Source organism: Lynx rufus, unplaced genomic scaffold (assembly GCF_022079265.1).
Source record: "Lynx rufus isolate CCGP_SWC_20201006 ecotype Redwood Valley unplaced genomic scaffold, mLynRuf1.p SCAF_2, whole genome shotgun sequence".
Taxonomy (NCBI): domain Eukaryota; kingdom Metazoa; phylum Chordata; class Mammalia; order Carnivora; family Felidae; genus Lynx; species Lynx rufus.
Window position 1 is genome coordinate 130060145 of NW_025814834.1, and position 21314 is coordinate 130081458.

A 21314-nucleotide genomic window follows, 5' to 3' on the forward strand; every position below is an offset into this window, starting at 1 on the left:
TTTTTGCTTTGTTTTTGGTCTCTATTTCCCTCATTTCTGCTATGGTCTTTATTATTTCTTTCCTTCTTATAACTTTTGTCTTAGTTTGTTTTTCTTTTTCTAGTTCCTTAAGGTATAAATTTACATTGAGGTTTTTCCTGTTTCTTGAGGTAGGCCTGTATCACTATGAACTTCCCTCTAAGAACTGCTTCCGTTGCATGCCATAAGTTTTGGTATGTTGTGTTTCCATTTTCATTTGTCTCAAGATACTGTTTTGATTTCCCCTTTGTTTTAATCTTTGACCCATTCAGAGGCCTTATTCTCTTCCTTATCACCTTTATTTTTTGTATTTAAATATCCTGCATTTAAACATTTAACATATTTAAGTCAGTATCATTTAAAAAAAGTATAATCCTACTGATGTCCCCTCTAACTACCTTATCTTTTTTACAGTCTTCATGGCTATACTTTCCATTTACTTCTCAACTAACTGGCTTTGCTTTTACCACTTTATAAAAATTATTTTACCAAGACAGTCTCCCAAATGTTAGTTCAATGTATATTTTCTAGATCTTACCACCCTCTCTTTTTAAATGTTCTCTTCAGCTGGCTTCCTTGACACTGCATTCTCCTGGTTTTCTTCCCACTTCTCTGTCATTACTTTTCTATATCTCTTGAGGATCTTCTTCCACAGTTTGTTTCTTATATGTTTTCTTCTATATTCTATTTTAAGCTTTCTTTACGTCTCATTCTGTACATTTTCTTTCCTAGGCAGTCCCACTTACTGTTCCATCTAGAGCATACCTTCCTTCTGCATGTACAAGCATTCATTGGACATCAATTGAGACACCTCAAACATAAACACAACATCATCTGTTCCCTAGACCTTCTTTTTCCATTTCACTGAATGGTGTCATTAACTTCCTAGTTGCCCAAGCCAGAAATGTCAACATTATTCTGAGGTCTTGAGCTTTTCTTTATCCTCCTTCCATCCCTGTATACAGTCTTGCAGTTCTTAGAATATGCAGTATCTTTGAAGAAATTATTTCCTTTGCCTAGAACATTCCCTTGGTTAATGCCTACTTCTATAGGGAGATAGTAGAGTGTGATAGACAAGAAGTTAACCTTTGAGGTCAGAATACCTGGATTCATATTGCTTTGCTACTTCTAAGTCACTTTGTGTGGAAAATGTTCCCTGACAGTTCCACTCATCTCTCCCCCCTGCCAAAAAAAATTCTATACTCCATTCAGTGTCTCTATATTATGTTATTTTTTTAATGTTTATTTATTTATTTTGAGAGAGAGAGTGTGTGTGAGCAGGGGAGTGGCAGACAGAGAGGGAGACACAGAATCTGAAGCAGGCTTCAGGCTCTGAGCTGTCAGCACAGAGTCCAACATGGGGCTTAAACCCACAAACTGTGAGATCATGACCTGAGCTGAAGTTGGACACTTAACTGACTGAGCTACCCAGGCACCACTGTATTATGTTCTTAAGACATTTTTTTTGCTACCCTTATTATTGTACTTATTCCTCTGTATTATAATTGCTTGTTTCCTTTCCTATTTTTCTCATTATACTATAAACTCCCAGAGGGAAGAAAGTAACTTTTGAACCATAATATTATGAATACACAGCCCAGCACATGGCATGTTAATTTATTAATTCAACACCTATTTACTGAGCACACTTATCTCCATAGACCAAGGTGCAAGGTTGACAACAGTGAGCAAGAAAGACTAGTTTGCAGCTCTTACCAGGATTAATTTCTAAAGGAGGAAGCAACCAATAGATAGAAATGAACTAATTAAAATTGTGCTAAGTGTTAGAGAAGAATTCGTGGAAAGAGCGAAGGAGGATTGTTCTAGGTAGAGGGGAGATCAAGTACAATGGTTTTGAGGTGGAATGGTGTTTGGAAAGGGGCATTCAATGAATGAATAAACTGAAGGTGGGAAAACTAAGAACCAGAGAAGTGACTTGTCCACCATGATTGACAAGTAATGGAACCTAGATCCCCTGAGTCCAGTGTGATGCTCTTTCCAGAGAGTCACACTGCCTCAACATTTAGCAAAAATGGATAAGCTTAGCAAAAGCATGTATGATTACTGAAAAGAAAGTGAAATGCAAAACTTGTCAGAGTTCAGATTTTTAAAAAGAAAATTGTCGTTTGAGGAAAGAATTGATGTCAGTAATAAAGAAATTAAAGCATATAAAATGCTGCTCTTGAATTCTGACTTAGGTAAGTACACAGTGGAGTTTGAGAGAATTTTAAATAAAGTAAAGAAACTTAATTAAGCATTTATTCCTTACCTATTGTGTGGCAGGCACTGTGGTGTGTGACTAGGACGTGGTCACTGCACTGATTATTTACATTTTTCATGGAAGAGATTAAATAGTTTGATAATTTAAAATTAATAACTAATGGTAATTGATTTTACAGATTTTAAACCTATATGTGAATGTATTATTAAAAATCATTTGGTCTAGTACAAGCGCTGAGAAAATTGTCAGTCTTCATTAACAGGCGGTGAGATATGAAAAAAAAATCTTTGGGTTTTTGGTCTTTGTAAAAAGTTATCTTTTTAATTTATCAAGTGGTTATACTTTTCCTTATTATGTAATTCATATTTATATCGTATCAGATAATTGACATAGGGGAGAGTATATCTATTCCAGATGAATTTACTGAGCAAGAGAAGCGTTCTGGAGATTGGTGGAGGCGTTTGGTGGCAGCAGGTATAGCCGGGGCAGTTGCAAGGACATGCACGGCACCTTTTGACCGCTTGAAAGTCATGATGCAGGTAGATTGCACACTGTACCCCTTAAGCATTAACATAACTTGAAAAACCCTCCTTAATTTTCAAAAGGAAATATTTTGACACATTTCATCCTATTTCCCATTAAAGTTTTACTTTTTCTGAAAATGTAAATTTTCTTATTTCAATATTAAAAGATTTCTTAATTTTCTTACAGATGCTTGTGTGCTATTTGAATTAGTTTTTATTGGAAATAATAATAGAACACTCTGTTAGAGGTTTTTTTTTTCCCCAGAAATATAACTAAATCTACCAAAGAAGTGATAAGACACCACTAGTCTTATTTATTGGTTATCTTTAGACTCTAGCACCTACATAATAACACGGTTGTATTCTACTAATGAAGTGTTAAGCATATTTCTAAGAACTGGAAAATAAGTTACTTAAAGTTTACTAGTGGCTGATACTTCACTAGAGGTAACGTCAAATTATTTTTATTTTACCCAGTAAGGATTGTCAATGATAGTTTTAAAATAGTGCATAGTTTAGTCTGTTAACTATCATAATTCAAATTTAATATTTGCAGAATACTTTCTTTGCAAGGATATAAAAATTTATAATTCACAGTCTAGTGAGTTTAAATTTGTAATTAAACTTACATACTGTATGTTGTTTTGTCTTTTGTTTTTTTGGTAACATTGATGACATTTGGTAATGGATTATGAATAGTGTTTTTTGGTTGATGGCTGATCTTACTTGTTACTCTTAGAAAATCTTATTTCTGACAGACTCAGATGTACACGTTGGGAGCTCTCAGAGGGGATAGCTCCCATCTCCTGACAATCTATTCCTGCTATTTTCCTTTGGCTTCCTTCCTTCTCTTGCCAAATGTTTACCATAGTCTATGGCCTCTTCCTTATTTTTCTTAGTATGCTATCTCTTCAGAGCCATCATTTGTGTTGCAGGACACGTGGAACAATGAGATGCTGAATCTCGGGCACTTGGGTCCTGGGTTTCATGCCTTCTTTGTTCAGGGGCTTTCTGACAACATATTGGGGGACATCATCTTCTACAGACAGAATGAAAAGTTTGCAGATCCTGCTACCTCTTATGGGTGCTAGGTGATGAGGCACAGTAGTAGCAGCCTAGGAATATCCTTCTCCCATTTTTTTACAATAACCAAGTTGAGAACACTCAGATCTGTATCCACAATGCAACCCTGAACATATTTGCACTTTCTTTCTCCAGCTCTTCTGCATCTATAGCAGGAATGCCTCTCACTAAGTAGCAGTATATATGAATAATTTATATACTGTTTTTTGTTCTTGTAATGAACAGGATAATGTGAGCATGTTTTCATGTTATTTCAGATATTCTTCAAATATTTCAAATATTTGTGTATTCTTCAAATACAGGTTTTAATGACTGTATTATTTCAAGTGGATATGTCCTATTATTTTTGTTTTTTTTTTCTATTCTTGGACATGTAGGTGGTTTTAAAATTCTTTTAAAATTATAATTCATAATAGTTCATAATGATTAACATCATTATTTATGAATATTTTTATCATATTTAGGATTATTTATTTAGAAATAGTTCCTAGAAATTAAGTAATGATTTGAACATTTAAAAAGCTGTGTGGGTGCACGGGCTTAGTGTTAAATTCTTTTCCAGACTTCTTCCCATAGGAGGTGAGAATACCCATTTCACCCTGCTCTCCCATTATTATTCTCTTATATCATAGCCAGGAGGGTATTTTACTGTTTTAGTTTTCACTCTCTTAAAAATAACATTTTTCTTATTATAAAATAAAACATTAGGAAAATGGGAAAATAAAGAAAAGTATAAAGGGGGACATTAAAATGACCTGTAATCCTTGTGTATTAGTTTGCCAGGGATGCTGTAACAAAATATCACATACTGACTGGCTTACACAACCAAATTTTATTGTCTCATAGTTTTGGAGGCTAGAAATCTGAGATCAAGGTGTTGGCACCTTCTGAGGGCACTGAGGAAAGGATCTATTCCAGGCCTTTCTCCTTGGCTTGGAGATGACTGTCTTTTCTCTGTGTCTCTTCACATTGTCTTCCCTCTCTACATATTTCTGTGTCCAAATTTCCTCATTTTATAAGGATACTAATCATATTAGATTAAAAAATTTTTTTTTCAACGTTTTTATTTATTTTTGGGACAGAGAGAGACAGAGCATGAACGGGGGAGGGGCAGAGAGAGAGGGAGACACAGAATCGGAAACAGGCTCCAGGCTCTGAGCCATCAGCTCAGAGCCTGACGTGGGGCTCTAACTCACGGACCGCGAGATCGTGACCTGGCTGAAGTCAGACGCTTAACCGACTGCGCCACCCAGGCGCCCCTAATCATATTAGATTTTAGAGCCCACTTTAAGACCTTACTTTAATTTGATTATCTGTATAAAGACTCTGTCTTCAAATAAGGTCACATTCTGAGGTAATGGGCATTAGGACTTCAACATATAAATTTTAGGGGGACGCAGTTCATCCCACAATACCTTGCTACCCAGAAGTATCCACTTTTGAAAGTTTGACATATTCTCATCCATTCCTTTTTCAGTGCATATTTCAGTGTACTTTTTAATAATCTTGTGATTATTAGCAGCAACACATTTTGTGTGTGTAAAAATTTTCTGGTAAGTCATTCCTGTTTTCTTTAAGTTGTTCTTTTCTTTGATATATGAGATTAAAGTATGTATTTGGTAAAACAAAAGAATTAATATATCAATTTTATATGTCTCCAAACAAAAATGAAAATGGTGTTGAATATCATAGATATTGATATTTATATTTATGTATCATTATTTTATTAGCAATAATAACATCATTGTCATATTACCAACAAAATCAATTAAAAAATAAATTTCCTGTTCATTTCTAGGTTCATAGTTTAAAGTCAAGGAGACCGAGATTGATTGGTGGGTTTGAGCAGATGGTAAAAGAAGGAGGAATTCATTCTCTTTGGCGGGGGAATGGTGTAAATGTTTTTAAAATTGCACCTGAGACAACACTCAAGATTGGGGCCTATGAACAGGTAAAATGTTACTTCTTGTGGAATTTTATGATAAAGATCAGGTTTTAAATTTAATTAAAAAATTTAGACTTTCATGAGAGAGAAAACTGGCATGTGCACAAGCAGTAGATATCATTGTGTAAATGATACCGTGAAGATATTGTGGGTTTGGTTCTGGATCACTGCAATAAAGGGAGTCAAATATGTTTTTGGTTTCCCAGTGCATATGAAAGTTATGTGGTCTATTTAGTGTGCAATAGCATTGTATCTAAAACAAAAATAAAAAAAAACAAAAAAAGCCCAACTATGTATTTACTCTAAGTAAAAGTACTTTATAAGCATCATCTGAACTTTTAGTGAGTTCTAATCTTTTTGCAAATGGAAGGTCTTGCTTTCATGGGTATGGTTACTAACTGATTAGGGTGGTGGTTGCTGAAGGTTGGGGTGGCTGTGGCAATTTCTTGAAATAAGACAGCAATGAAGTTTGCCCCATTGATGAACTCTTCTTTTCATGAACATTTTCTATGTAGCATGTGATGCTGTTTATTAGCATTTTACCCACAGTAGAACTTTTTTCGAAATTAGAGTCAATCCTGTCAAACTTGCCACTGCTTTATCAACTAACTTTATATAATAGTCTAAATCCTTTGTTGTCATTTTAACAGACTTCACAGCATCTTCACCAGGAGTAGATTTCATCGCAAGGAAACACTTTTTTTGTTCTTCTATCAGAAGAAACTTTATCTGTGAAAGTTTTCTAATGAAATTACAGCAGTTCAGTCCCATCTTCAGGCTCCACTTCTGATTCTAGTTTTCTTGCTGTTTCCATCACATCTGCAGTTACTTCCTGCACTGAAGTCTGGAGCCCCTTCTTCCAAACTCCTATTAATTAATTGATATTTTGACCTCTTCCCATGAATCATGAAAATTCTTAATGACATCTAGAAAGGTGAATCCTTTCCCGAAGGTTTTCTGTTTACTTTCTGTAGATCTGTCAGAGGAATCTATGGCAGCTATAGTCCCCTGCTGTCAACACTGAGACAGTCATCTTTGGGTCTTTCAACAAGGACTCCCTTCTCTTAAAAACATAGTCTACTGGTAGGTTCTCCAGGCATGATAAAATTCATTGTAATATTTCTACCTTCCTGAGTCTGCTGACCCCTTCCTCAACAATCTGTCAAGACTTTAACATCTCTATCTCATTTGCTGCCAGCTGTAGTTGTGTCCAAGCTTTAAAGAGCAGTCCCAGTAGCATATTCCAACCGGCTTTAGGAGTCCTGTGTCATGAGAGAGTGTTCCACATCAGTAAAGTCTTCGCTATCCAGCATTACATCCCACCTCTCATATCCCCCCGGTCAGTACTCTTGTGATCCACTCTCACACCATTCCCTTGGTTCCTTCCAGCCCATAGTAGCCAGGTCCTTGGGCTGTCTGAGGACTGACCCTATATAAGTTATTGGTTGAGAGGCAGTAAGAGGCAGTCATAGGTGGGACAGACTGTGGGAAAAGCAAACATCCTCTTGTTAGGTATCTGCCTTTTTGAGGCCTTTACATTGCCTCTGGACAAAGAGAAGCTTCTCTGCTCTAGAATTAGGAAGGAGGCAACTTTTTGCCAAATTGAGGGTGCTAGAGACTACATTTTCTAGGCATATACATCCAAATGTCCCCGTCCCATGTGTCAGGGTCTTACTCCTCCCCAGCGAGGGTCTTCACTTTACCATAGGAGACCTTTTGAGACTCTACATGGTTTCCTTAGTAACTGTTACCTTTACATTTATATCCTGGGCCTGATTTGTAGTTATCCATGAGACTCTCTTTAAATGCTTATATGAAGGCCTTACGGTGTTCATAATATGATTTAAGGTGATAATCAGCTGATCTAACCTTGACATTATCTTCCTTCAAAGTATCTAAGACATGGGGTGCCTGGGTGGCTCAGACGATTAAGCATCCGACTTCAGCTCAGGTCATGATCTCATGGTTTGTGGGTTTGAGCCCCGTATCAGGCTCTGTGCTGGATTCTGTGTTGCCCTCTCTCTCTGCCCCTCTCACACTTGCACTCTGTCTCTCTCTGTCTCTCTCTCAAAAATAAATAATTAAAAAAAAAAAAAAGGATCTAAGACATGATGAATCACTAAACTCTACACCTGAAAATAATACCACACTATATGTTAGCTAACTTGAATTTAAGTAAAATCTTGGAAGGAAAAAGAAAATAAGAAAAAACAAACAAAAACCCCAAAAAACAAAGTTTCTAAGACAGTGAATTAGAGCCAGCCACTTCTACAATCTTGTAATTTTCCCCATGCTGTTCAAGTATTAGGGCAACTGCATAATATAATGCTTTGCTGCCTATGAATATCTCATCCCAACCCACCATGACTATGAATCTTAGTAATTGTAATGCCATAGGTTACCATAGATTATCATCATCCCATTTACCAACCAAGATCCCATAATTGTCCAGCAATTGGTGAATGATCCACTCTCTACGTCTACTTTCTAGGACCACTTTTCAAAGAACCAGCTTTTGATTTTATTGATTTTCTCTATTGATTTCCTATTTTCAATTTCATTGCTTTCTGTTCTAATTCTTATTACATATTTTCTTATGCTTACTTTGGATTTAATTTTCTCTTCTTTTTCTAGTTTTCTAAGGTGGAAACTTAGATTATTGATTTTTAGGTCTTTGTTGTTTTTTAATATATGTATTCAATGCTATAAATTTCCCTCTAGTACTGCTTCCGACTCCTTTTGATAAATTGTGTTTTTATTTTCATTTGGTTCAAAATACTTTAAAATTCCTCCTGAGGTTTCCTTTTCGGCTTGTGTGTTATTTAGAAGTGTGTTTTTAAATCTCCACATATTTTGGTAAATTTGGTAGATATTTTAAAAATAATTTTTCTGTTACTGATTTCTAACTTTATTCCACTGTGGTCTCAGAGCAGCCATTGTATGCTTTCCATTCTTTAAAATTTTTGTTTTTAATGTTTAGTTTTGAGAGAGAGAGACAGAGAGAGACAGATCTCAGGTGGGAGAGGGAGACATAGAATCCGAAGCAGGCTCCAAGCTCTGAGGTGTCAGCACAGAGACCCATGGGGGCTTGAACTCAGAAGCTGTGAGATCATGACCTAAGCCGAAGTTGGATGCTTAACCGGATGCTTAACCAACTGAGCTATCCAGGCATCCCCATTCTTTTAAATTTGTTAAGGTGTGTGTAATGGCCCAGAATGTGGTCTTTATTGGTGAATGTTCCATGTGAGCTTGAGAAGAATGTGTACTCTGCTATTCTTGGATGAGACAATCTGGATGTCAGTTATATACAGTTGATTGATGGTGGTGTTGAGTTCAGTTATGTCATTACTGATTTTTTTTTTTTTTTTTTTTTGCTGGATCTGCCCATTTCTAGTAAAGGATATTGAAATCTCCAGCTGTGATAGTGGATTCATCTACTACTCTTTGCACTTCAATCAGTTTTGGCCTCATGTAGTTTGATGCTCTGTTGTAAGGCACATACGTGTTAAAGATTGTTTTGTCTTCTTAGATAATTAACCCCTTTATTATTATGTAATGCCCTTCTTTATCCCTGGTAACTTTCCTTGGTCTGAAGTTTGGTCTGTCTGAAATTAATATAGTTACCCCGCTTTCTTTTGGTTGGTGTCAGCATGGTGTATTTTTCTCCATTCACATTTAATTTGTATGTGTCTTTATATTTAAAGTGGATTTCTTATAGATAACATATAGTTGGGTCTTGTTTTTTTGATCTACTCTGACAATTTCTGGCTTTCAATTGGTGCATAGGGCCACTTTTGAAGTAATACCAACTGTTTTAATTTGGGTTCCCCCTCTCCCCCCAAACAGAGTCTGGGTACAGCTAGCTTATTTTGTGAAGAAGCAGGGACAGTGAGACATGGAAGGAAGAAAAGCCAATATAAGGGTACATAAATGAGGTTTCAGCTATAGGAAATAGGGGCTTGATTCTGAGGGAACTTCTAGGAAGTATACAGAATGGTTCTCAGAATTATCTGCCTGAAAGAAGAGAGCTGAGCTATTTATCTGCCAGTTTATATCCCATATTATATGAGGATTGCTCTTATGACTTTAACTTCCCCAGACTTCTGGGCTGGACAGTCTCCTACAGCTTCAGAGAAGGCCCTGAGGCAGCAAAACAGAGAGATGAAAGGCTTTTGTTTTTGATGGTGTTCTGTCAGTGAAGTGAGTCTGTGAGTCTGTACAGAACTGTCCAAATGTGATGCAGAGCTCTGGAAGTGTCTGCCACGGCCAGGTGTCTGCCTGCTTGCATTTGGGGGCCTGAGAATTGCTTTAGAGATCAATGGAACATAGGGTCTTGTAGGCTTTGCTTATGGGTTTTCTAGCATACAATTGTTTCAGAAGTTTCTTAGACTTCTTCTCTGTTTGTTTTCAGTCAATACCACATAGCATAACCACATCCAAAAATCTCTTCTCTGATATTTTATTTTCTAGCTCCTGTGCTTAGTCATTCCCCTTCTCTCTCATTTTTATAGTAGCCTATGTTGATGTGAACTGAAACAATAAACTGAAATCAAATGACAGAGCCCCTAATATGATTTTTTTCAGATAGGCAAGTGCTTTAGGACAATCTTATTTCCTTCTGTTGGGGTACAGAAGCAGGTGGCCTTTCCAACTTGGAAACCCACCATTCTTGAATACAAAGCCAGGCTAAGAAAACTCCCTTAGCAGAGCTCCATTCCCTCCCATTTCTGCTTGCAAACTGGCTTTGGAGAGCAAAAAAGCAGAGAGATACATTACCTCATATCTTATAGATTGTGCCAAAAGCAGCAAGGAGCATGCAACACTGACCAATATTCTGAGATTTTACAATCAGTTTTCCTAGAACTTCAGGCTCAAAAAGCACACCGTCTGCCTCCCACATTATCACAGCAGACGCTTTACCAAGCATTTCCACAAAGCATAGAAAGATCATCATCTGCTTAGACTGTAATATCTGTGTCCTAACAATAAAGCCAGTGCCACATATTTTAGGTTTTAGTTATGGTAGTACCCTACATCTAGTAACCAATTTCCATTCTTGTTGAGGTTCATTCTAAGCTGTTTTAACAAACAGATTCCAAAACACAACAACTTAAATGAGATAGAGGCAATAGGTCCGTGGCTAACAGCACATCTCTGCCATCTTCAATGCCTGGCTTCAGAGGTTGCTTCCATCTTTGCCATTCCTGAGGTGGAGGAAAGAGGTGTCCAGGACAGGCAACTTGAAGAAGATGTCAGAATTTGCACACTCAGCTTCTCCTCATATCTCTTTGGTTAAAATTAGCCACTTAGCCACACAACCTAATTGCAAGAAAGAAGAGGGAAATGTAGTTGGCAACTGAGTCAGCTGTGCTACTAAAAGGAAGAAGAAGGTGGTAGGTGCTAGGTGCTGGGAACATGTAGCAGTCTCTGCCTTCACTAAATCAATCACACTTTCTGATGGAGTTACTGATTTGAGAACCAGAGTTAGTTGAATTATATTGATGATAGACCTCTAGGAAAAGCAAACAGGAAGACATCTTACCTAACAGGTGACAAGATAATCAGTTTGCTAAGGCTGTCTTGGATCCTAAATGAGTTTAGTTTCAGTCTCCATGAAATTTGACTTACTTTACTTCCTGCGAAGCCTGACCTTTACGCTATTGTTTTCCTTATTTCCACATGTGTTATTGCAATAACCTCCCTGCTGTTTAAGCTAACCAGAGTAAACCATTGTTCCTTGTAACAAAAGGAGCCTCTCATGTTAAGTTACTATTCTTGATTATCCAGTAACCAAGCAATATTAAGTACCTTGCATATCTAAGACATGGGGCTAAAAAGAGGTAACAGATGCAATTTCTGTCCCTTTTTGTCATTTGCATGCCCTTTATGAAATAGTACATTCATTAATATGCTTACGTGATTTAATGTTGCTAACTCATTCTGTGGGGAAGAAAAAGGAAAAAGGAGGCCAAATAGAGAAGTCTTACTTATTATTTTAGACAACTAATTGTGTAAAAATTAAAACCAAGTATTTCTCTAGATGCTAATGTTAGGTGTCTGGAATACTTTCTCAAATAATTTTATATTACTAATTAACAATAAACTTAGAAACAATATATATTCCATTTCAGTAATATTATATATTTCAATGCTTTTATTTATACAGTATAAAAAATGGCTTAGTTTTGATGGTGCTAAAATAGGAATTACTGAGAGATTTGTATCTGGCTCATTGGCTGGTGCAACTGCCCAGACCTGTATTTACCCCATGGAGGTATGTATTATTATAAAACTGTAAGTAAAGTAATGTTTTCAGTGCAAATTATAACTTTTTAAAGTAAATGAATCCCAGATCAGGATTTTGTACAATAAACAGCTTTCTAGCTACAGGATTTAAATCTCACACTAGTGAGTATTAGTTGGACCTAGTAAATGTTTTCTTTTGTTTATTTAGGATCAAGGTAGTGTTGTAGACCTATCAAGAAGATACATACATGTATCAAGAAGAAAAAAATTTCATTGATTGCTTGCTTGATTGATAGAATCACTGAATCATTAATCATGTCAAATTTGTATTGCATAGTCACTAAATTTAAGGCATTTTTCTAGATCCAGAGATAAGTCAGATAGGCATTTTGGTCAGTCTATAAGAGGAGATAAAAATGTGCATCAATAATCATGATTTGGTCATTTGGTCAGAATAGAAGAGTAGCTAAAAATGTACATCAATAACAATGATCCATAATAGAAAATTTGAATTCTAGAAGAGAGATCAATATGAAGTACTATGGTAATTTAGGGGGGGGAGAAATGATTTCCAGTTAGTGATTTCATGAAAGACATAAATAGAATATGTGAGTTTGGCTTAAATTTTGGACATTTAGAGATAATGAGGAAGAGCATTTTAGGTGGAAATAATGACTTAAAGGAATGGAGGCAAAGGAGCAGATTTTTAGGTTTGGACTGGACACTGGATAATACCATGGATAATGGGTTGGAGGCAGATCAGAAAGGCTCTTGAATGCAATGTAAGAAATATAATTTTAATTTCTTAAAAAATAAGAAGCCATTAAAGACTTTGGAAGCTGAAATATAATCTTGGTAAAGTTTTCTAGAGTGAGGGAGACATGAGATGACGATAAACAAGATACTGCTATCTTTTGGGGAGTGATGGTAAAAGCTTGGAGTATGACATTGACTGGAGGAAACTGAGTCCTTTTAGAGCTGTCACAAGAACTGACAGTGTGAGATGTGGCAGGAAGGAGAGAGGGAAAGGAAGAAGGTGAAGCTTTGTCTGGGTTCTGTGCTTAAGTGTTTAGGAGAGTTACATCAGAGTTACACCTCTAATGGAGTTTGAGAGTGGTAGAAGTGGCCCAGGTGGTGAGAGATGATGAGTTCAGGTTTCCACATATTTGAGTTTTTGTTGGACAACCAGGTTATGATTTTCAGCGGGCAGTTGCAAATGTGATACTGAGACTTGAGAGATTTCAAGTCTTGATGTGTCATCTGCAAAGAAGTGCTAGTTAAAACCATGAGATTACTTAGAAAAAAGTAGAGTGTGGTGCTTTTTTCTTTTCTTTTCTTTTTTTTACTTTTCTTTTCTTTTCTTTACTTTTTTTTTACACTGAGAAGAAAACTTTGGAGAAGACCTTAATTTAGAGAGTGAGCGGGGAAAAAAACCTACCAGTGAAGCATACAGAAAAGATTTACTTGAGTAAGAAAGGAGTGAGTTCACTGCCCTGGAGAGGGCAGAGAGTTTTCAGAATGGGATTATCCAAAGTGTGCCTCCTGCAGAGAACTTCTTCAAGCAAAGCCTTCCAACTCATGGCTCAGAGGCAGCTCCAACAAGATAACACAATTTGCCCAATCAAGAAAAAGTTTATGCTGTTTTTTGTCTTGGCTGTTTTGGAAAGCCATTTCTCTAAGTATATATGGAGCTCCCTTACATTAAATTAATGGAATTTAAGAGAACAGGAGTGTTCTATAAGGAGAACTGCATAGGAATGTTGATCACAGACAGACTACTGAAGCCTACTATTGCCCCATAGCTCCTGTTATGTTATTACTTTATGGGCACAAAATGAGCCTGTCATATCTAATAATTATAGTTAATACACTTCACTGTTACAAGAGTTCTTAGAGTATGTATTTTAAGTATACACAAAAAATTTTTTTTTCCATATTGGTTCTTCACTTTAACATGACCATTTACTTTTGTTAAACTTGGAATTTGTCTACAGTTGCTTTATTTTGAAGCAATAATGTTACCTCAAGTGAGTTTGTTTTAGAATATGTTACCTTACAGCACATTAAAGAGGTTTGGACAGATGTTATCCATCAAAACCACAGTGATTAATTGTATTTTCCTATTTAAATGATTTTTAAAAACTCTGTACTGTGTCAGCTGTTTATAATTAAAAGTCAGTTAGAGAGGGGGTGGCTGGGTGGCTCAGTCCATTAAGCATCTGACTCTATTTCAGGTTTGGTCATGATCTCATGGTTTGTGAGATCTCATGGTTTGTGATCTCATGGTTTGTGAGGTTTCTGAGCAGACGGTGTGGACAGCATGAAACCTACTTGAGATTCTCTCTCACTATCCCTCTCTCTGCCCTTCCTGCCTCTCTTAAGTAAATAAATAAATATTTAAAAAAAATAGCCAGGGCACCTGGGTGGCTCAGTTGGTTAAGCATCCAACTCTTGGTTTTGGCTCAGGTTATGATCTCATGACTCATGAGTTCAAACTCTGTATGGGGCTCTGTGCAGATAAGCGCAGAGCCTGCTTGGGATTCTGTCTCCCTGTCTCTCTGCACCTCCCCCACTTATGTACTGTCTCTGTCCCTCTGTATCAAAAATAAGTAAACATTAAAAAAATAGTCAATTAGGGAGAGGTTAAAATCATTATTTAAAATTGCTTTCTTTTTGTATTTCTATGATAGTATACACTGTAATATAATACAGTTTACTGAATTTCTAGATGAGTTGAGTGAATATAATATATTTTTATAATATTATTCACATTTGGGTTCTAAAGACCAGAATGATTCTTGGTGAAACTGGACAGTATTCTGGGATTATTGATTGTGGCAAGAAGCTTCTGAAACAAGAAGGTGTTAGAACCTTTTTCAAAGATTATATTCCTAACTTTCTAGGTATTCTACCTTATGCAGGCATAGATTTGGCTGTTTATGAGGTGAATTTATTCTCATTACTATGACGTTATGTGTTAGATTTGAAAATTTGGTATAATAATAGTCTTCATTCTAAAAATCAGATTATAAATGACTTCACATGGAATAGCTTCTGATAGAAGTTTGGTTGAATTGAATGCTTTTATTTGGCTTGCTTTTCATTTTATATATTAGTTGTCTTGTATTCTAATAATAACTTTTTGTTTGGTATTTCTTTGTTAATTTGGTTTCAGTGATAATAATTATAGACCTAAATGCTGATAAAATATTGGTTCTCAACTCTAGATGCATATCAGAATCACCTCTTTAAAAAATAAGATTCTTGGGCTACATCTAAGATCTTCTGATTTAACTATTCTGGGGGGAGGCCTAGGGTTTAGGTTTTTTACTCTCTAGAAGAATCTGATGTATAGTTAAAATTGAGAAAGCTGAGATGTTACTGCCCCATTATGAAAATGAGAATCGAGGGAAGGAGTAATAGGGGGCTCCAGTGGGGGCAGCGGGGGGGCAGACAGCATGGAGACAGGCCAAATATCCTAATAGTGTAGTGCTTGCTGATCAGGTAGGGTTCCAGGTTATTCCCCTTCCAACCAATCATTTCATTTTTATGACCATACATGTGTTTTAGATAGACTCTCTTAACAATATATACCATTTGGTCATAAGAACCAGGTGAGAGTAAGTGACTAGCAGAACTTCAATTCATTCTCAGTGCAGGAAGGACAGCTCTGTAGCCACAGGCCCAGTGGTATTTTTGGCAGGTGATACCACCATCATACAAAAGATAGCCAATTTTGTTTAGCAATTAAAAAAATGTACATACCTTTTATAGAAGCTTAAAGTATTGAATACGATAGCATGTATTTCTTTTCTTCTTTGTTGTCTTGCGTCTTATTAAAATGCCTTTATTGCTCCTGTTTATGTTGGGCTCCCTCCATCCTTTTATTTTTATAATTCAATATCTTTTGCTTTCTTGCCAGATTGACATTGCATATTTCTCTTTTTATTGTTGCATGACTAATAAATGCACTGAGTAAAGACATTTTGAAATGTATTTTTGTCAGAAGCATCAAATTATACATTTCATAATAGTTGCCTCAGTATAATGGTAAAGCTGTATCCTTTAATAAATGAACAGTTCTTTTTTTTTTTTTTTTTCGACGTTTATTTATTTTTGGGACAGAGAGAGACAGAGCATGAACGGGCGAGGGGCAGAGAGAGAGGGAGACACAGAATCGGAAACAGGCTCCAGGCTCTGAGCCATCAGCCCAGAGCCCGACGCGGGGCTCGAACTCACGGACCGCGAGATCGTGACCTGGCTGAAGTCGGACGCTTAACCGACTGCGCCACCCAGGCGCCCCTAAATGAACAGTTCTAAAAGCACTTAGTGATATTTAAAACCCACTGTTTTGGGGCGCCTGGGTGGCGTAGTCGGTCAAGCATCCGACTTCAGCCAGGTCACGATCTCGCGGTCCGGGAGTTCGAGCCCCGGGTCGGGCTCTGGGCTGATGGCTCGGAGCCTGGAGCCTGTTACGGATTCTGTGTCTCCCTCTCTCTCTGCCCCTCCCCCGTTCATGCTCTGTCTCTCTCTGTCCCAAAAATAAATAAAAAACGTTGAAAAAAAAAATTAAATCCCACTGTTTTTATGGGCACCTGTGTGGTTCAGTCAGTTGAGCGTCCGACTTCAGCTCAGGTCATGATCTCACAGCTTGTGAGTTCAAGCCCTGCGTCAGCCTCTGTGCTGACAGCTCAGAGCCTGGAGCCTGCTTCAGATTCTGTGCCTTCCTCTCTCTCTGCCCCAACCCACTCACATTCTGTCTCCGTCTCTCTCAAAAATAAATAAACATTAAAAAAAAAAATAAAGTAAAACCCACCATTTTTAAATAACTTTTCTAGCCACTTTTATTCAAGGAAAAGCAAATTTGGAAAAAAGGATCTTTCTTAAAAGTTCAGAAAATGTGGTTTTGTTAGCCTAGAGTGGATTATGCAGTCTTCTCTACATTATTCTGTTAATCCCTCTGAGAATCTTCAGAATTTTGCTTGGGTCTTTGAATGTCATTACAAACCAAAGCAATTAGACAAAACAAAACAAACAAAAACAAAATAAGCAAGACACATGCAGAGAGACACAGAACATAGGAAAACTCAAACTGAGGTTGTGTGAATACATTTATTTGAAAACATCAGTATGCCCTGTCCATGATAGGACAGTAGGGATAGCCTCCTCTATACAAGGAGTAGGAACGATCTTTTGTAAAGACTTTGGAAAGAACAGTTACTAAAACCAAGTGATTAAGGTTGCCTCCCATTTATCAGCGTTGTGACTTGATAACTTAGTTTCTCTGAATTAGTTCTTCATTTATACAATTTATAAAATGGAGATGACAGTATTGACTTGTCAAGTTTCTGAAGGGTTTAAGTGAAAATGCTCAGTGTAATTCTCAAATCAAGAAGCCACTCAAGGGGCTGGGTGGCTCCGTTGGTTAAGCGTCTAACTCTTGATTTCAGCTCAGGTCATGACCTCATGTTTTGTGAGTTTTACCCCTGCATGGGACTCTGTGCTGATAGTTTGGAGCCTGCTTGGGATTCTCTCTCTCTCTCCCTCTCTTTCTTCCCCTCTCACACATGATCTCTCTCTCTCAAAATAAATAAATGAACTTAAACATTATAGAAGAGAAGCTACCCAGTATGTTTATTGAAATTGAGCAAGCAGCACGCTTTTTTGTACTTAGTCTTGCATAATGGTTAAAGGATATTTACTACTCTCTTCTCTGTCAGCTTTTGAAGAATTATTGGCTAGAACATTATGCAACAAATTCTGTAGACCCTGGGATAATAATTTTGCTGGGATGTAGTGCACTGTCTCACACTTGTGGTCAGATAGCCAGCTTCCCTCTGAACCTTGTCAGAACTCGCATGCAGGCTCAAGGTGAGTTTTTTTTTTAATGGAGTAATAAGTTAAAAAGTGATTTAAGATAACTTTAATGAGGCAATAATAAAAACTAAGTTAAAAACAGTTTTAAAAAATGAGGTTGTTTTAAATGAGTAGAAATTAGTGATTTCAAAAGCAGAAAAACTGAAGAATTGATAAATCAAAAGCAGACTCTTAAGGCACATGTCTTGAATTTATTCTTTTATTGTAGAGACTTTGTCAATTTTAGATTTTTTTTATTCTCCAAAGTTCTGTTTGGGACTGCCCACATTTCTTTTAGTTACCGATGATCTCCTTAAGGAGTTTATAATTAGGAAGTACCGTGCCTAACAATAGAAAACATTTTTTTCTTCAAATTAAGCCAACAGTTACTCAATGCAAACATGCAATTTTCCCCTAGTTCTGCTATCATTGTTTTATTCTGCATCAGGAACCTAATACATTTGTGGAATTGCATTTACATTATAATCCCCTTAGCAAGGAGAGGTTGGGTGGAAGGGAGGTTGTCTGGTTTTTTCCTCTCAAGTGAAATGTTAGCAATTTAGATTTTAAGAAAATACCTTTATCACTTTACAAAAAGAAAAAGAAACCTTATCTAATTCTATTTTTATATTCCTCAGCAAATTTAAGGAATCATGTGGCAAGTGATATTCTTTTACATTTGTTTTCTCCTCTTGTTGGTAAGATTTTCAGATTTAATTTAGATTGCAATCCAGGTGGGGAATCTCTCTATCCATCCAATCACCCATCCATTGCCCTATCAAACTGTGTCATACCCAATTCCAAATGCTTTGTTGAGGTCCCTTATGAAAGACATTCAAGTGCTGCCCAAAAGAACTTTCTGCAGTGACAGAAATATTTTATCTCTGTGTTGTCCAGTATGAAAGCCACTAGTCAGGCACTTGAAATATTGCTAATGCAACTAAGAAACTGGATTTTTAGTTTTAATTAATTTTAATTAATTTAAGTTTAAATAGACACAGGTTTCTGGGGTCTACTGTACTGGATAGCACAAGACTATTCTAGAGGTAGGGAGAGAGTTATATTTTAGCTTGTGTAAATTCTAGAGTAATTTTAGCTTCTGTAAATTCTCATTAATCATTGGACTATCTTAATGTATAAAGACTAAATATTGAATTACACTGATTTTTTTTCAATTTATAGCACTGGAGGAAAAAGGAACAACAACTTCTATGATTCACCTCATTCAAGAGATACATAACAATGAAGGAAAAAAGGGATTTTTCAGGGGTCTCACCCCAAACATCATAAAGGTGCTTCCTGCAGTAATCATCAGCTGTGCAGCTTATGAAAAAGTGACACAACATATGGGATTAATTTAAAAGTGAAATGTCAAATTATTGTCATAACCAAAATCACTTAATTGTAAGATAATACCTGGGTGGTAAAGAGAAATCTGTCCTTTTCTAAAAGGAAAGACATACCAAATAATTGTTAAAACATTTTTTTATTATAAAATCTATAAATTAAATAATCATTTTGGTAAAGTTCTTTAATAATTTAAAATCCTCAATATCCACAGAAATCTATTTGTGTTTTCTACTACTCTCCGTTGAATCCTAACTTTAAACTTGTTTTTATTGGGTTTGGGTATACATACCATGGTATTTGGTTTTAACATTTATATGTTTATATGTTCTACATTTGGTAGAAGCTTGTGTTAACCTTTTTCTATTTAAACAATTGTTTGCAAATCTGAGCTTGAAAATATTTTATACACTTTAACAAAAATCACTGCATTTAGAATTAATGTTGCAGCAAATGATCATGGTTTATTTCTCTTTTTTAAGCCAAAATGGAACATTGGTTTCCTAATTCCTTCATAGTTCCTTCTATCAGATGGTAGATGGAATAATAATAACACAACAACATATTTCTGATTTCTCCAGCTATTTTATTTGTAAATACAAACACTCTTCGTTCATTTTTATTCTTGATATTTTCAGCTGTTATAAGGAGGTCAGTATTGAGAACTGGTTGGCATTGGACAAATTTTCTTTTTGCCTTCTGGTTGAAAAACATTTGAGAGGAAGAATTTTAAAGATTAAATCCATTATTTCATACTTGTTGAAGCAATTCTTATTTTAGCTTATGAGTTGATTGAGTCAACCCTGGAAAATCCTGAATACTTCTCCTTGCTTTTATGGAACAACGAATCCTGTTCCCTGCTGAAACTGAATGAGAGTGTGGCAAGACAATGGCAAGGGGCCGGTTGGCCACAACAAGCTTCGAATGAAGAACTGCCTCACTAGACTGACTGATCCAGGCTTGGAGACCTGGTCTTGCTGATTCCAAAATTTGACTTTATTAATTTTGTCAAGGTGATCAGTTCCTTGGTGATAGATTAATTAAAATTACTCACGAGATCTAGAGGTATCACAATGCAAAAGTATTAGTGTGTAGTGGACTTTATACTTTCCACTGACCAGAATACTTTCATCCCTTCTCCTGGGCACAGTCTCCTGGTATCAGGGTACCTGGGAAACCAAATAAATCATGAGAAGATTGATGTAGAATGAGAACAAAGAGAGGACTGTTTTACTCAGACCTATCCCAGTTAAGGTGGGAAGAGGTAGGAGCTTGTGAACAAGGAAGAGTGGTTGAGGAGTGGGAGAGAGGAGAGGATTGTGAAACTTTAGCTAAACTAAAACCACAGATCACCAGAGGGGAGGAAGGCAAATCTCATCTGAAGTCCAGGAGGGTGTGTGAACAGCAAGTAATGGTAATAATTGTGTAGATAGACTTTTACAAAGCATTCCAAATCGATGAGATAGCTTGAGTGGTAACATGGAAATGGTGGTGGGGTTGTGGGAGAGGGTTTGTGGAGCATTAGGGAAATCACAAGTAGCCTGGTCATTTGGAAATGTGTGGTGAATAGGAAGATACAGTGAAATATAAGGCTACTGCTATAGGCTGGTGACGGGTCATGGAGAGCTTTGAATTATACGTGATGCTGACATGCTCTGGTATAAGAAGGCAACTTTGACAACAGAAGAAACCATTGAAAGAGGAGATAATAGAGCCAGTGAGACCAATTAGGGTTTTTCCCATAGCCATAATTATTAAATGCTGGCTTCTGAGTAAGCTTTTCTTTAGAATAGGTATACAAGTCAAAGTACAATTTATTTTATCAAGTTCCTGCTATGTGCCAGGAATTATTTCAGGACACTTTTAAAGGTTCTCTTAAATCTAACAGGAAGTTGAGATTATTTTTTAAAATTTTTATTCAATTTATGTAAATAGAACAATATTTACAATATTTATTTACAATATTTATTTATTGTAAATAAGGCTGCAATAAGCATGGGGAGTATATATCTTTTTGAATTAGTGTTTTTGTTTTATTTGGATAAATAGCCAGAAGTGGAATTGCTAAATTATA

At 36.4% G+C, this 21314-nt stretch overlaps 1 protein-coding gene across 1 annotated transcript in view; it reads left to right on the top strand.

Moving 5' to 3' along the window:
- LOC124514284 (calcium-binding mitochondrial carrier protein SCaMC-1-like) overlaps positions 1–20184 on the top strand; it is a 51891-nt gene extending 31707 nt beyond the window's left edge. Inside the window, exons 5-11 of the mRNA XM_047082307.1 lie at positions 2620–2778; positions 5645–5797; positions 11958–12064; positions 14813–14981; positions 17758–17908; positions 19076–19210; positions 20021–20184. Coding sequence (XP_046938263.1) covers positions 2620–2778; positions 5645–5797; positions 11958–12064; positions 14813–14981; positions 17758–17908; positions 19076–19210; positions 20021–20184 — 1038 coding nt within the window. The remainder of the gene's footprint in view (positions 1–2619; positions 2779–5644; positions 5798–11957; positions 12065–14812; positions 14982–17757; positions 17909–19075; positions 19211–20020) is intronic.
- The last annotated feature ends 1130 nt before the right edge of the window (positions 20185–21314 follow it).